The following is a 16810-nucleotide window of genomic DNA, read 5'->3' as shown; positions in this document are numbered from 1 at the left end:
GGAACAGGAAGTCTTCCAGCTTGTGGCTTGGTACACTGAGTCGCTGGGGTGAGGCAAGAGCGCAGTAAGTGCTCGAGCGTCTCGGACTCTGGGCAGTCGGCGCAGGTGGGGGACGCCCGGCGGCCCTGTTTGTGCAGGCTGGCTCCCACGTTGTAGCAGTTAAGCCGCAGGCGAAGCAGGAATGACCGGGCATCTCTGCTGATGCGTCCGGGCAGGACCTGTGGGGCCTGACCACTGACCACTCGGGCATATGGATTCAGGGCCTTCACCACTCGGGCCAGGATAGTCCTTGCAGCGTCGAATGACGCCACATCCCGGGAGGCTGGGACCCCTGCCTGGAGAGCAGCACCCCTGGCCAGGGCGTCTGCAACCTCGTTTCCCATGATGCCCAAATGCGATGGCAGCCAGTGAAGTCGTAGTGGACACCCCCTGGGCCTCCACCGCATGGAGCTTGGCCGCCAGCGACCGCCTTACGTAGCCGGTGGAGCTGCCTGGCTGTTCGTCAGTTCGCAGACGGAGGAGGGCAGACCGGGAGTCAGTCAGGAGGATGGCCCCCCGGACCTGGGTCCCCTGCTCTAGAAGAAGATCCGCGGCCAAGTGGAGTCCAGACAGCTCTGCGAGGGTGGATGAGGCCGGGAGTGGCCCCTGCGCTTCAACACTGCTGCCGGCTGTTACTCCGCGCGGCGCAAGGAGGGCGTTACTGCGAGTATCTTGGACGTGGCACGAGCCGTTTCCATGGTTTTTTGGACTTAATCTGCTCATATAAACTACGGCAGCGAAGCGACAACAAATAAACTGCGTAAGAAAAAGCAGCCGATATCACGCATTCAGAGCAATCTCTTTTCAAAACGCGCGCGCGCGCGTTGCCATCCGGGTCCGTCGCTTGGGCGGAGCGATATCGTACATGAGCTACTGAGTAGACCAACAATTGTTAGTTCTATTAGGCTTTCGCCTTGATTCTTAGCAAATTCTAAGCATCTCCCGTAATTTTTCATTTGAAGCCGGCGTTGGCGAATTTTTTCAGCCCCATAGGTGTTCATAGCATGTACATCGGAATAAAATCCAGATGCGCCGTGTAAGTGTTCAGAGGGCACGCTAAGAGAATGCAACATACTCCGGAGTAATCCCCGTAGATTTGTGAAAAGCCTTTATTGCACGGTTACTGCGGCGCTGCGGCGCTGCTGGTTTCGGCAACGCATGCGGCGCTGCCTGTTTCGTCGCTGTTGTCTCCACAGTGGTTGACGCCGTCGCACGTCAAGTTGCTCGAGATGCAGAAGCCGTTGGCGCACTTGAAATCCCGGCACGGAACTTCCTGCTCGGCAACTGCATCTGCAAGCATAGGCGTTGCGATACGAGCCGCTGAAATTGGCACTTTATCGAAATGGTTGTTTACAGCGAAGCGGTCTAAGGATATATGATCCAGCAGATCGTCCCCGTAGACAGACCGCGCGTATACCAACAATTTTCAGCTTATGAAAAATACTTCATAAAGTAAACAAAATATCCTAGGGCCTCCACATTTTGATATGACGCGTTGTATATTTGCCTTTAAAAAATATCGTCAGCAATGTATCTGTGTCTACAGGTGAAGCCGACTTTAAGAGCATCGGCCGGGGCAAAAGCATTGATCTTTGGCTTGGGCTTTGCAAGCTGGCTTTCCCAAATTGCGTGCTGCACCGTGAAGCCTACCCATATGCGCAGGGAGTATGGTTACAGCACCACTTTATACTACTCCTTTTCACCGCCGCCGCCCCTTTCCCGACCCCTGATATTGCGCGATGCCGCTATTTCCGGGGGCCGCCTCTGCGGCGCGCTAGAGCTGCGCCCTGACTGGCGTAGCCACGCTATAATAAACTGTCATTGTCTCTGCCCAGCAATCATGTGAGCTCTTTGCCTGTGACGTAGTGATCGCGCGACTGCCCTTACGATTCAGCATAGATACAGCTAAATCCCAACGTAGAAAACCCACCAGCGCACCAGATTCGCTCAACTTCCGTCATCACGAAGTGGACATGCTGTGATCTTTCGTATATCCAGCAACGCATTTATTGCCGGAGGGAAGAACAGGGGAACTTGAAAACTGTGGGGACCACATTCACGTCACCTGCACGTGTCGCGGACAGGTCGTCTCACCGACCACCGCCGGGGGCTCACAGCTGTCTCCTCAGATAAATGTCCAATAATATATATATATATATATATATATATATATATATATATATATATATATATATATATATATATATATATATATATATACACATACACATACAAAGTAGGAAACCTCGATAACAGCAACAGCGGAGTGTTTATTTCGACGTTTCGACTACGAGACAAGTCTTCTCGAAACGTCGAAATAAACCCTCCGCTGTTGCTGTTATCGAGGTTTCCTACTTTGTGTTCACTACGCCTTCGGACCTATATATATATATATATATATATATATATATATATATATATATATATATATATATATATATATATATATATATATATATATATATATATATATATATATATATATATATATATATATATATATATATATATATATCCCTCGCGGCCCTCCTACGTCACACGTTCTGATGCGCCGGCGGTATTAGCTACCATTGTTCCCCACGGTGGGTTGGCAGAGCCATGTAGCGTCCACAGCGTTGAGCTCAGCGTTGAGCTCAGCGTTGAGCTCAGACCCGGGCTACGAAGGTCGCCGCACGGCTCCGGCTGCCGGCCACCTCCCTCGCTTAGAGTTCTTTAATAAAGCGCTTATCTCTCTCTCTCTCTCTCTCTCTCTCTCTCTCTCTCTCTCTCTCTCTCTCTCTCTCTCTCTCTCTCTCAGCTTGTCAAATGGACTATACTAGTCCACTTTTCCACCACCGGCCTTCGTCATCATCTGTGGAGGCCCGGGCTTTCCCTCACGCTACAGGAAATTGGTGCAGCGTTGCTTGTCCCTATGTCTTTTTGCTGGAGGCGTACGAATATTCGAAGCTTCGAATACTTCGCGAATAGTGTTTGTTAGATTCAATTCGCAGCGCAGTTTTACCGTTAGAAGTTTTCTAAGCTTTCGAATATTCTAAATTTACCAATAATAGAGCTATAGATGTTGACTTTGCTGCATTACGTACAAACTTCACCGCACAGCATGCTTTTTTTGGGTTGGCGTTTTTGCACGACACCAAAGTTCTGCTAAAAAGCCTGCCACCTGTAAGCCTAGCACAAAAAGCGTACACGTGCACTTCTGATGTAGAGTAAGCTGACGTGGGCCACCACTTCTGTAAAATTTATAAGCCGAAAATGATATTTCTGTCAGTACGCTGGGATGGGTGAAGTCAAGGGTTATAAATTACTTGTTGGCAATGCTCGCAGTAAGGTTCTGGTCAAGCCAGCCACTAGCATGCCTACTAAGGGCAGCTTTGTTCAATGACTGGTGGGACTGCAGCGAGTCAAATGTGCTCACTCTATTCATGGCGTATGGAGGAACTCGCCATTTCTTTGTGGCAATAGATTCAAAAAATTTTGGTCTACTATTTTCTCATCGCGTTTTAATCCTGTATTTATGGATTTTTGCACGATTTTCTTGCCAAGTAATAGTGCACATGAACACTCAGATGTGTTAAGTCGCCACTGCCTAGTCTCCAAATGGTTTTAATTAATTTAACTTCACGCTTAGATCATTACCTTGGTAACCTAAGTCGTCTTCCTCGCCTCTAAAGAGTGATCAAGCAAATAAAATATCAAATCTGCAGCTAAGAAAATAAAAACCACAATTAATGCCTGCTCTATGACCACAGCAGTAAAATTCGGGACGCGCGTAACAAGAACTACTTTCTTCAAGAAGACTTCAGAAGGTGAAAAAAGCACACCATGTTGCTAACTTATGTGCCAAATGAGAGGGAACAAATTAACTACTGCAAACTCCAATTTTTTAACGCAACGAGAGTTAAATGACTCCACGTTAATGCTTACTAAGGTTGTTTCTTGAAATGCACATGAAGAGTCTACACTTAGAGGGTAGGTTAAATGTTCGAAGATGCAGCGACTACTGAGTGTCCATAATAAAACGACTGTGTTTACAACCTCCAGTTTAAAGAGGTCAGCGACCTTGCAACTGGTCAGGGCTTGGGAGATTGGGAGATTGTTAGGCCGTCCGTCACACAGAAAATCTCGAAGCCCCAAGAAAAAAATATGTTCATGGAGGTCGCGGGAATCGAACCCTGCCTTTACACCGTGAATCCGGCAACCTACCGTATAAACCGGAATATAGGTCGAGTTTTTTTCCAAAAAAATCCGCACAAAAGTCACCCCTCGTCTTATATAGCGGTCATTGGCAGAATGTAAATCGTTGTCTGGCAACAATGTGCAAGCGTAGTCCGTCGCCAATCGCCATCGCCATTCGTGTCGGACTGCTCTCTCGCTCTATCAGGCCTTTATTTGATTTCGCTTTTCTCTAGTTTTTCGTCTTTTACTCGTCTATTACGCGTGCGTGCGTACATTTCTGTACGTCTCTATTCCGAGATGAGTGGCGGCAGTCGACGCCAGTTCACCGCGGCGTTTAAGCTGACGGTGATTGAGTCACCGAGCAGAATGGGAATATGGCGGCGTAACGCCAGTTAGGCGTTTCAGAGAAAAGTGTGCTGTACTGGCGGAGCCAGAAAGCTAAGCTGTGCGCGCGCAACCCCCGAAACCGATCGTTCTGTGGACGTCAAGCGGTGCACCCCGAGTTGGAGAACAAAGTGGCGGACTTCGTCCGGGAACTTCGCTCACGATCGCTCCGGAGGCCATGCGCGGACCGGCTCCGCGAACTGTACAATGAGTGGATAGCCGGCGACAACAAAAAGACCTATACGGGCCGGTTGCGACCGTGTCAAGCTGGGTGTCCTTCTCTGGGCAGTCGCTGCCCGACGACATGGTTACACGAGCGTTCAGGAAGTGCTCCATCAGCAACGCGCCTGATGGCATGGAAGATGACAGTGCGAAGCAGTCATCCTCGGACGGCTCTGATAGCTCGGACGAGTGACTTCGGCAGGCATAGTCAGTGGCAGTGACGAACGGGCGTCGAAAATAAATATAGACATCGTGAGTGCGCTTCTGTGCCGAATTATTTTTTTTTGTCAACTTTTCCCACCTCAAGGTAGGGGGTCGACCTATATACCGGGTCGACCTATAATCCGGTTTATACGGTATTAACTGCTCCCCCCACCCCTTCACACACACACACACACACACACACACACACACACACACACACACACACACACACACACACACACACACACACACACACACACACACACACACACACACACACACACACACACACGCACACGCACACGCACACGCACACGCACACGCACACACACACACACACACACACACACACACACACACACACACACACACACACACAGAATCCGGCCCGGGTCCCTCGCGTTAATAAGAAACCGGCGTCTTTCCGATTGAGCTATCATCGCATTCCGGGCGCACAGCATTTCCTCTGGGTTCGTAGCGCGGGCGTCAATTGGCTTTGGACTTGGCCGCAGGTTCTAGCTCCTGCTAACGTAGTCCACTGTGGAAGAGATGTGAAATGCTGGGGACGAAAAGATCCGGGCCTGCCAGTCATGGAGAACTTTCAGCGGCAAGTACGGAAATCCATGTGAGGTGCAACAGCCGGGTCTCCGACGAAGGGAGAGGGACCGCCAGCTCTGCTGTTTCTCCAGCCTTGCAAAACTAGTGCAAGCTGTGCCAGTTTTCTTTTTGTTTGTTTGTCACGTCTTGTAACTTTTCCGCAAGACAAACACCCTGTTAGCGCCCTACATCACAAGAAGTGATTGCAGTGTAAGGACAGCGATTATTGCTCAACAACCATAGGAGCAGCGATCATGAACACAAAATACAAACTGCGTAAGTTTGGAAGAACTAGCTTTGGTAGCTCATTATATATTATATATTCTATATCCCAGCCAGGAAACACGTTTTTCAAATGAAAACAACGCAAGATATTGTTACGTGACGGCAACACGAAGGAGACACGAACCATGATAGCCGATGGGATGGATTTGAATGCGAGGCAGCCGTCTTGGCGCGAGCACGGCTGAGCCAGTATTTATGCGCCATCTTCCCCGCGGGTGAGTGAACATGGTGCTATGTTCCATAATGCGCTTCTTCTTCGTCTCATTACAACATATCTAAAAAAAACTTTTGAATTTCGCACCACAGTGACGAGCCCGAAATGAGCAGTAGGGACTCAGTAGAGGCCAGTACGAAAAAAAAAAAAACCAATTAACTATCGCAGTGATATGTCAAACAAAGCTAGATGCTCCTCTGCAATCACGCAGCCATTTATCTTTGCGGTGGCTTTGTCCGGCGGCCACTGCTCAAACAAGATTATGTGACGTCACATAAAAATCACCGTAATGTGGCTGTGGAGTCGCCAGTGCTGTTTTACATGTTTTCTCTAATATCTAGATGATCTTTTTTTGTTTGCAATAAAATTTGCATCATTGTTATGGGGACAAAGTAGTCTTTCTAATGATCTTCGTGGCCCCTTCAACAGTGCTAAGGCACTTATCAGATGGCTAAAGAAACAGTTAGGGCATTTCTCACCTTGAGGATGGCTCTGCTTGAAGGCCGTTATGACCAGCTTGAACCCACGATCTTGCGTAGGCGTGCTCGACTCATCCGAGTCGTACTTGAGGGTCACGAAGTCCGTCCGTGTAAGAAGGGTTCCCACGTCGGAGACCGAGGTCTCACAGGTCAGATTCGCCTGCAGGCACGCACCAAGAAGAATGAGCGCCCTGGATCAAAGCAATCGATCATCATCATCATCGGCAGCAGCAGCAGCAGCAGCCTGTATGCGCTCACTGCAGGGCAAAGGCCTCTCCCATAAATCGGATCAAATCAATGCTTGGGATCAAAGCAATGTCACTAAATAATTCACCTAGTGCCCCCTGTACATTCTCTAGTGCGTTCAGCAGTAAGGTCAGATTTTCTACTGTAACTTTGCCGCAGGATCAAGTTTAAGCTCCAATGCCTATAGTTTTTTTTCGGCATCGTAGACATGGCCTGCACACAGTACGCCGAAAATGTGTATTATGGCTGATGCCCTCTCGTTAAAAAAGTTTGTACGACAGCGAAGCATCACGTATGTTTTCTGCTTTCATTGTATAAATGCGTTAAATGAAAAAATTGAATTGAATCGTATTGGAAAGGGAGTAACTGAAGTGGAAGTCGAAAAGACCCTCAAGGGCATTAAAAGAAGAAAAGCGGCAGGTGACGAGAGCATAAACGTCGATCTTTCAAAGGAGGGAGGGGACATTCTGCTACAAAAGCTTGATGAGCTCTTTTACAAATGCATAAGGACTTTAAAGGTGCCCCTAGCCCGGAAAAACGACAACATAATTCTGATTTAAAAAAAAAGGAGATACCGAACACCTTAAGAATTACAGACCCATCAGCCCTATCTCAGTTGTATACAAGCGGTTTACCAAGGTAATAGCTAACCAAGCGACAGCGTGGATTTCCAACAACCCCGAGAACAGGCTTGGTTTAGAAAAGGATACTCTACAACAGATCACATCCATTTAATCAATTCAGTAACACAAAAATCCGCGGAATATAATAAACCCCTATGCATGCCATTTATAGGCTATGAAAAAGTATTTGGTTCAGCACATACCGCAACAGTGCTGGAAGCATTAAGAGACCAGGAAATAGAGGAGACCTACATAAGACTTATATGCGGCATATATGTATAAGGGATGTATAGGTTGGATAATCCTTCACAATAAAAGTGATAACTTCCCGATCAGAAAGCGAGCGCTAAATTTGTTCACAGCGTGTCTGGAGGGAGTATTTAGGAAACTTGACTGGGACAACGCAGAATTATGGATAAACGGGGAATACTTGAGCCATTTGAGGTTTTCAGACGATATTGTCTTGCTCAGTAAGAAGGCAGAGCACGTGCAAGATATGCCCGAGAAACTACAATCAAGAAGCGTGCATGCCCAGGATTTAGGGACACGCGCCGCCGAAACCTGATTGCGCCCTCTCCCGGCGCTTCCTTCGTCCGGGGGCCGTAACTGAATGGCGCATAAAACACACGGCCGCCGTTTGATAACGAAGACAGCTAGGAGAAACAACTCCGGGATATCCGTAGCATGGCTCCAGCGGCACACTGTGGCAAAATTTTAGGCTTGTATGACTAACGTACGAGGTTCCCAGGGCGTGTAAGCTTTCCCCGCTGCTGATGTATCTTCCCGCTGCCGATGTCCAACGCTGCTGAAGCAGCGTTGGACATCGGAGCGCCGGCGCTGGAACGACGGAGCGGAGCGGCGCAGGTACCGCGTTGTATACCGCCGCATAACGGTGAGGGGAATGAGAGAGAGCAGCGCATGCGCATGCGTTAACCGAGCGTTAGCGCGCGCCGACGCACAGCTGGCATTGCAAGGAGCGAGCGCCCGCAGATAACGCTGCGGTGAGAGCGGCGGAGAGCGCATGCGCAGCTGGCGCGGACAACGACGACGCCGGATGGATGGAGGGATGCATGCATGCATGGACAAGGCGGGTGAATGAGATGCGTCGCATCTAAAATCCCAGTTCGCTTACCCGATCCCTGCAGTTCATTGCAAATTGTGGCTTTATAAATTAATAATGTATTATACGGGCGGATTGGTGCTGGACGAGAAAAAAATGCGTATGCGAAATTTAGGTAGGCGCTAGTTGGCCTATTCCAGTAGGAATTTTCGTGAGGTGTGCTAAATTTTCTGTGCTTCATTTTCACTGAAAAATTTTGCGGATAGGTGTGCAAGTTGCCTCCGCATTTTTAGGTCCGATTTAAAGCACCCCTTAAAATGGACAGAGCCCTCGTGCTTTTGGCACAAAACTTCGTTGAAGTTGTGAGGAATTGTCTGCTAACAACAAAATTGTTCGATCAGTGTCAGGCGAGCTAGGTCTTGGATGTTTTCAAAATACAAAAGCTTTCATTTCTGCGGGACAGCGTTCATTTCAAATTGCTGACTTTTTTCATTAGAATGAGCGCTTTAGTTGCACTGAGAAGTGAATGTGAACGCAGTGCTTCTACAAGAGGTCTATTTTTAGCCTTCAGCTCAAGTTTTTTGTTAATTTTGCTGGTACATAGAACAATTGAGAAAATTCATTCCAGAAGTAGGACAGTGTCGTAACTAAACACATCGCATAATACTAGTATTTTTCTATGATAAAATATATGGCTTCATACATGATTCACTAATGCCGCAACATGTTACAATGACGCTGATCTCTCTGTATTTTTCGCCTTTTAGAGCGAGAACGTGCTGCACTCAAGCTAGCTTTGTTGCTCGTCCCAAACTAAGTGCCTGGGCTGCCTGATACCTTCATCAGAAGGTTACTTGCTTAATTATACCACATGTCTGAAACTTGGAAGCCTGAAAAGCAAACAATAGGAGTTGCCCAACGATGCTCCTAAACTGACTTCCCTCACAAAAAAAAAGGTGAAAGTATTTCCCCTTTTTTATTTTAGGTCTTATTGGATGTGTTATCTGTGTTAATTTTCTTTTCCTTTTCAAATTTTTGGGGTTTAACGCGCCGCAGACACACCATGGGCTACGAAGCGCCCGTAGTGGCGGGCTTCGGATCAATTTTGGCCACCTGGAGATCCTTAACGTCCGCCCTGTTCGATCGCAACACATTATAAGGTAAAATACATCGTGCTTGGTACCATGTGGGGTCCATCTGGGTGACGTCCGTCAACAAGGACTAGACGTTCGTTGCAGTCGAGCGCCAGCCTTTCGAAGCGGAGCTGCAAGCGTTGAAAGATAGAGTGAGTCTGGAAGGTGACGACGCAGTTCGGGTGGTGGTTTCCTTCGTCTGTCAGCACAGCGCCATCTACTTGCATATAGGGACAGCACCGCACGATCGGCTCGACCAGATAGACGCCCGTCTGACGGTCACCGCACAACGATGTCATGTTAACTGAAAGTAGGAAAAGAGAGAGGGAGAACGAAACCTTATTTAGAAAACTGGGTTACCGTTCTGTTCACAGCGCGTTTGCAGGTTCCTGCGCACTTTAAGGACGGTAGTGTTCTTCGGGCTGCTTGAACGCAAAAATTTTGATCCGACTGTATGTCACTCCATTCAGCCGCCCAGCCAAAGTTAATGGAAGCGTTGAACGCTACGCTTATATACGCACAGCCATATCTAACATCCAAGTCCGGTGGCAATGTTCTTACTTGTCAACGTTGTTGTACCAAAACAATAGATTACGCATATGTGAGGCAAAACATCAATACATATGTGACATTTGCAGTGTTTTCTTACCAATATTGCAGAGATGCTTAAAAAGTGCGCCCAAAAAATACAAAAGTGGCCACCCGTGGTGCCCCTGGGGCAATTGAAAGAAGTCAAACGGTAACAGCAACGAAATGCTTCAATAAATGGCGCGCGGAACGCGCGTGGAGTAAAGGCGTGGAGTTAACACTGTAGCCTACTACCGCTGTTACCCGGGGCTGTACACAGCTGAATGCAAAATTTGTAAAGGCAGAGCGGACCTCCAACACACGGTTTGGTCGTGTCCCATCAAGAGCATAGGTCGGCATACTCACTCGTGAGTACACTCATTTGTACTCATTTGTACTCAAACTCACAAGTGAGTACGATGACGAGTGATCACACACCCAGAAAAAAACAGTGAGTACGATGACGAGTGAGTACAGGGGTAAGTCCACTACTCGTGAGTACAGTACTCATCAGTACACTACTCATGAGTATGAGTACTCATGAGTACAATATTCATGATTATGAGTACTCATGAGTTTGAGTACTCATGAGTATGAGTACACAGTACTCATGAGTATACAGCGCTCATGAGTACACAGCACTAATGAGTACAATACTCATGAATACTGTTTTTGCAATTTCTTGCACTCTTGAGTATATGCACTCCTGAGTACAGTAGTGCGAACAGTAGTACAAACAGTAGTGCAAACAAGAAAACGGATGACAAAAGCTGCCACCCGAAGACACGCAGAAAAACGCAGTTTACGGCCACGGCCGCACCGACAAGCCCCGAGCTCCCCTGAGCCCGACCCGGCCTGAGAACAAGAGGAGACGCCAGACGCAACGCGAGTGCTTACGTTCCGTTTCGCTTTCTCACATGTACTTGCCTTCGCGCAGTAAGTCGCCCAACGACACTGCACCGCGTCAGACGTTTTCTTCCTCTGTCCTGATTTATATGTAACCTGTTTTTTTTCTAATCAATTAAACAATTTATTTTTTCTACTTAGTGTTTCATTCGAGCTACGACCTAGCTAACAGTGCAGATAAGTTGATTATTCGTGAGTAATACAAATTGAGTACTCATAAGTACAGATTGAGTACTCATGAGTGCAGAATGAGTATACTCATGAGTAGTACTCATGAGCACTGGCACTCATTGGGTATTCATGAGCACAGATTGAGTACTCATGAGTACAGAGTGAGTACGAATACTCGTGAGGACAAATGAGTTTGAGTACAAGTGAGTACGATTACAAGCGAGTATTTGATGAGTGAGTACGAGTGATTTTGTGAACAGACGAACTTTTTGAGTCTGAGTTTGATTGAGTACAGCGTGAATGAAAAAAATTGTGATTGAGTTTGAGTGAGTTCTTTCTGTTTTGCCTACCTATGATCAAGAGTAAACAGGTACAGCAGAGAGGACTCCCTTTCTTAGACATTAGAACCGTGGAGCAGTGGGAGACCGCGCTGCTCAGCTCCGATCCCGAAGTGCAAGTCGAACTCGTCCGGATGGCTGAAGACGCCGCCGGGGTCCAAGGACTCCTGGATGCCGCCTAAAAGGGGGAAGAAGACCTTGGAGGATCTCCAACCTCTTCCTTTTCTCACCGGGCACACAATAAAGTTGTTCTCTCTATCTCTATAAACGTTGGTTCTAATACGGTCCCTACAGCCTTGAGAGAGAGAGAAAGAGAGAGAGAGTAAACGTGTTTATTGCGAAAAGCAATGGGGAGGAGTCCTCAGTCCAAGACCCCTTGAGCTTTCCCATCCTCAACAGCCCTCAACACCAGCACGCGCTGATGATGGAAGTCGGAACTGGTCAGAGCTTTCTCCCAAGGCTCGTAAGAAGAAAGATTGGGATTTCGCAAGTGAAGTGGGCGTGTGCGCTGCCCCCTACCATACGAAAGAGCCTTTCGGGGTTTCGCAGAAGCGGCATCGCGGGGAATATACGATGGGGTGCAATATATGGCATTTAATGGGATGGGGAAACGTCTAGATTGCACGGAGCTGCCGTTCCTCATCTGTCAGGTGATGTACGCTTACGGCAGCGCTAGCATAGACGCTCCCAGCGTGGAACAGTAAAACGCGGAAAATTTAAAATGGCTTGGGCAAACCTCTAGCCTGTTTATCTTGGGAGGAGCGAGACGGGAGAGGGACTGCATGAGACGTGACCGGAAATGAGAAGGGAGGTATTTACATTGCAGGGGCGCCATACGGCTTAAGTCTTTCAACGACATTTGCAACGGAGAGCAGAAGCGCGGACAATTTTTAACAGTGCAAACATGAGTGGAGTACTAACAAGTATTTGTGGTCTGTGCATCTACATTCTCATCCCATCAAATTTCGTGCAACTGTTGGCTTTAAAAGGGAGTGTAATTGATTGAGTACATTTACTGCCGCTGTCTCGACTTCACCGTGAAATTGCACAAAGTGCCTTCTACGTCTTCTAACTGGTCAAGAACTCACATGTAAACTTTGTTTCTTGCATATAAGACATCGTTAAAGGGGCCATGCAGACAAAGTACGAGTTTGTTTTATTCTAAAGATTTCGTGTTTTATAGTGCCCCTTGAGCTTGTCCGGCGCAAATGATGCCACAATCACTCAGAAAGTAATCAGGGTAGGTTAAAATTTTGTTTCTCCCGCCAAATCACGGGTTTTCATGACGTCTGACATTAAGTCACAAGAGCAGGTGTTCAAACGAACTTCCAGTGCATCATCAGGCTCTGCAGCATTGCGTATACCGTCAGTCCAATTGCTTACCGTCAAACCGTGGACCATCATCCGCGGTTGCTTTGTTTTTGACCGTATTTGCACCTGGCTTGTTTTTGTTACGGTAGAAATAATCCTTTCGTGAAACATGGGGTATTCTCGACAAACAGGGCCACATAAGACAACGTAGCTTACGCCAATCGGCCAGTGTCGTGTAAGACAACTCCAAAGCTGCGGACTGCTGTGCAGCTAAAACACGCATATAGTGCGCCCAGTACCAACAACAAGGCACATCGGTAGTTCTATGTTTACGTGTATTTTCGTAACTTTCATTGTTTGCTCCACCTTTCTTACTGCTGTAACATTAATATGCATTACAATGAAGCGCAAATAGCTCTTTCGGCAAGCTTAAAAGCCCTGCCTAACTTGCGTTTGGTTTTGCCGGCCTCAGCCAATCGCACGGCTGGGCATATGACATCATAGGTTCTGTTGCGGGAAATGAGCTAGTGCACGTCGCATGGCCATTCCCTTTTTTTCCCAATTATGTAGCTTATTTGAGCGAAGTGTGGGTTAAAAGTGGTGTCAGTATGATTCTAATGAGGCAATCTTTCTGATGAACCAAACTTGTGTTTTGTCTGCATGGCCCCTTCAACGCGATGCGTCCTCATTGTTCAACACTTTGAGTATTCCTACAGCCCTTGCGACGTGGCCCAGTAATATCTGACTTGACTGCGCAAGGGATCTCTGCAAAAACAACCAGGCTCAACGGTAAGCGGTGGCTTAGCTGTGCCGCTGTGAGAGTCTCAGAAATGACCGCAGAAGGCATTGAAATAGACGACAAAAACGGCGGCGCCCACTCGAAATCAAAGTGGACCGGAGCCGAAACTCAGGAGCTGGCACCTAGCTATACTCGTCAGGCTTATGGAAAGCTTCGGTGCTAATATTTTTTTTCGTAATGATCTGCATAGATTTCGTTGAAGTTTATTTGAGACGGCGTGCAGAACCCCCACAAAAATGACGCCGAGCTTGAAGTGAGCAGCACTGCGTCGTAGCAGAGTCCTTCAATGCTTTGAAGGACTCTGGTCGTAGTCATAAAAACTGACTTCTTGCAGAAAGGGTCGCCAAGCGTCTGCGCTCAACTTATCTCTTCGCAGCAAGTAATGTCAAAATGCGCTTCAGAGGGAGTGGGCCCGGCGGTCGGATGACGGTCTGTATAGCGTAGGGTAGTGTCGGGGGAGAAACAGCGATTGCGCATTGAGGTCAGAAATATGACACGCACCGTCCTTATCCGCACCATGCGAATGTGGCCAAAGACGCTACTGTTGTTTTTGCATGCTGTTGGCGTAAAATGGTAACATATAGGCAAAACATCCTTCTCAGCGGCATGTTCGCCGCTTTGGCGCTATTTTGCTATCGACACTCGTCTCTTGTCATCGCTAGTTATTTTAATAACCTCCCCACTGCGGCAGCCCGTCTCCAAGCCTTGCCTTCCCCTTTAGCACTTGCGACAGCGAGGAAGCAAGCGCTGTGGTCGTATTTTAAGGCTATGTTAAATGGGCGAAGGCGTGCAAGTACCGACCTCTGTCATCTCCGTCATGTCATGGTAGCATGGTGGGCGAGCGGCTTGCAGGGTAGTTGCCTCCGTTTCGACGGCGCTGAGCCAAGGGCGAAACTTAACTTGCCTAATGCATGGCGAGTAGAGAACAGCGATGATACAGGAAGCAGCACACTGGCGTGCTTACAACATGACAACTCGAGCGGGCAGAGAAACGTTCCGTGTGGTGACTTAGCGCGCCCTAATCTCTCGTCAGTAGGAGGGCGTTTTGCGCATGGCAGCAAAAGTACGAACGCACGAAACACCTTCGATAGGTCCCGTAAAGAAGTAAGTGCACGCTGTGTCGGACAGAAGGAGGGAAAGAGGAGTCCACCGGACGGCCGTCGCCTCGGAGGGCTCGTTTTAACTCGTCTCGACTAAACCAGTTAGAACCGGACTATAGCTTGGGCAAAAGTCGTGCCACGCGGCTGCACAGGACAACGGCGAAACTCTTCGCGCTGAATTGTAACAGCTATACTCGGATACAACAGGACGGCAACGATGGTGATGATGATGATCGATGATTGCTAGTGGTATCCCCCCTTTGCAGCGGGGTGATGACGTGTCATCTTATCGATGTGTCATCTAGTCATCAGCGGCAACAAAAGCGCTGATTATGGTGGTGCCGGAAGTTGCCGCTGGTGGTGGCGCCGCTGCGCGCCTCACCACCTCGGCCGGATGTAACTCCGCGCGGCACAAGTAGTGCATTACTGGGAATATTTTGAACATGGCACGAGCCGTTTCCGTGATTTTTTTTTGGACTTAATATGCTGATGAAGTGCTGAAGCGAGGACAAACAAGCTCTGTGAGAAAAAGCAGACGATATCACGCATTCATAGCAATCTCCTTTCAAAACGCGCGCGCCCGTTGATATCCAGATCCGTCGCTTCGGCGTAGTGATACCGTACATGAGCTATTGCCATTATTAAATTGTTCCCGAGTGTAGCGCCCTTACCCGGCAGGCTTCGCCTGTATTTTTCACTTAGCGCTATGTAACAAAACTAAAAACAATGTTGAACCCCTGTTCTCACCCTTGTGAAATTTAGAAAACGAAAGTTCTGTCTCATGGAGCCTTTCAGTAACTGTACAATACATTTTCAAAATTTCGAGCCTCTAAACACAACGGTTTTGTTATGGGCTGTGACTCAGCAAAACGGTGCGGGTAATCTCGTTAGAAGTTTAATTTGTAGAGCTACTAATAATTGTTTTTATTTAAAATTAAAATTTAGAATTGTTTTATAGATGGGAAGAGTTAGTTTTTAGTCACGCAATAAGAGTGCTATCAGTACGCGATACGGGACTTCTGTAGACACGTTTATATTTTTGGCGTGGTAAAGTGCAAATTTTCCTAGAATTCTGAGCTAAAATTTTAGGCGCACATATGCGAGCACGGCGGAAGAAATTATTTCGAGATACTGGTGGGACTTATAAAAGTGTCTTCAAACTCTCGGGCATCGTTGAGGTTGAACTATTTGTTTTTTGAATCAAGAAACTCGGGCTTAGAAACCGAAACTATTTGGCAGTTAAGGAAAACACGCGTAATCCAGATCATTGTTTTTATTATTCCTAGATATATCTATAGACGCAAAATTTGCTATAATTCACGAACTGCTGGACATTTTTAAGTGCACGTGTAATCTTTACACGCGACAAATTTAAACGGTCGGTCCGCTATGTGAACCTCTATTCCTCATGAGCGTATTTTCTCATTTGTGCAGTCATTGTTTATCTAATTAGTGTTACTTCCAATTAATTATATCTATCGTATATTTTAACCCACTTTAAGACAGCACAATTGCGTACATTATTTCGCCGTCACGAAGCTGCGTTGCGCAAACGGAGAAGGCTGCATATCCGAGCATACTCACAGTTCTGGTTCGGTTCCGCGGAAGCACCCTGCCTCCAAAAAAGGGCCCAGGACATCAGAATCTGGAGCACAATAGACTGGCGGCATCGCCGGGCGCTGCCCAAAGCCGCGGTCCCCAACAGCGGCGTCGTCGTCATATTGGTGGTTCCTTGTGCACAGCCCTCTTCGACCCCTCTGCTCGCGTCCACGCGTCTGAGTGATGGTGTATCATCTCAGTTATACTTACCGACGCATTCCGCCGAGCGAGCAGAGAGAAGCGCGACAGATAAGCAGTCCGCAATGCCCGTCGACCTTGTGTACTATGGAGTCGCAATCTCCCCTCCGGCTACTGCCCCCGAGAACTCAAGCGGGTCAAATTTGGAATTTTTGAGTT

General features: G+C 47.7%; 1 protein-coding gene across 2 annotated transcripts; it reads right to left on the bottom strand.

The window, feature by feature from the left end:
- Positions 1-1130: 1130 nt before the first annotated feature.
- LOC144169228 (uncharacterized) lies at positions 1131-16636 on the bottom strand. 2 transcript variants are annotated; one of them, XM_077698282.1, is made up of 5 exons: positions 14556-14734; positions 11657-11822; positions 9713-9966; positions 6601-6760; positions 1131-1329 (listed from the first exon to the last, which is right to left on the bottom strand). In XM_077698282.1, the coding sequence occupies exons 1-5, from the start codon at positions 14571-14573 to the stop codon at positions 1160-1162; spliced, it is 768 nt and encodes a 255-aa protein (XP_077554408.1). In that variant the 5' UTR covers positions 14574-14734; the 3' UTR covers positions 1131-1159. The 2 variants fall into 2 exon arrangements, with proteins under 2 accessions (XP_077554408.1, XP_077554409.1); XM_077698283.1 differs by lacking the exons at positions 11657-11822; positions 14556-14734 and adding an exon at positions 16439-16636.
- Positions 16637-16810: the final 174 nt, after the last annotated feature.

This window comes from Haemaphysalis longicornis, unplaced genomic scaffold (genome assembly GCF_048455015.1).
Source record: "Haemaphysalis longicornis isolate Haplotype H1 unplaced genomic scaffold, Haemaphysalis longicornis Haplotype H1 scaffold_2, whole genome shotgun sequence".
NCBI lineage: Eukaryota > Metazoa > Arthropoda > Arachnida > Ixodida > Ixodidae > Haemaphysalis > Haemaphysalis longicornis.
This window is presented reverse-complemented; position numbering and strand designations above follow the sequence as displayed.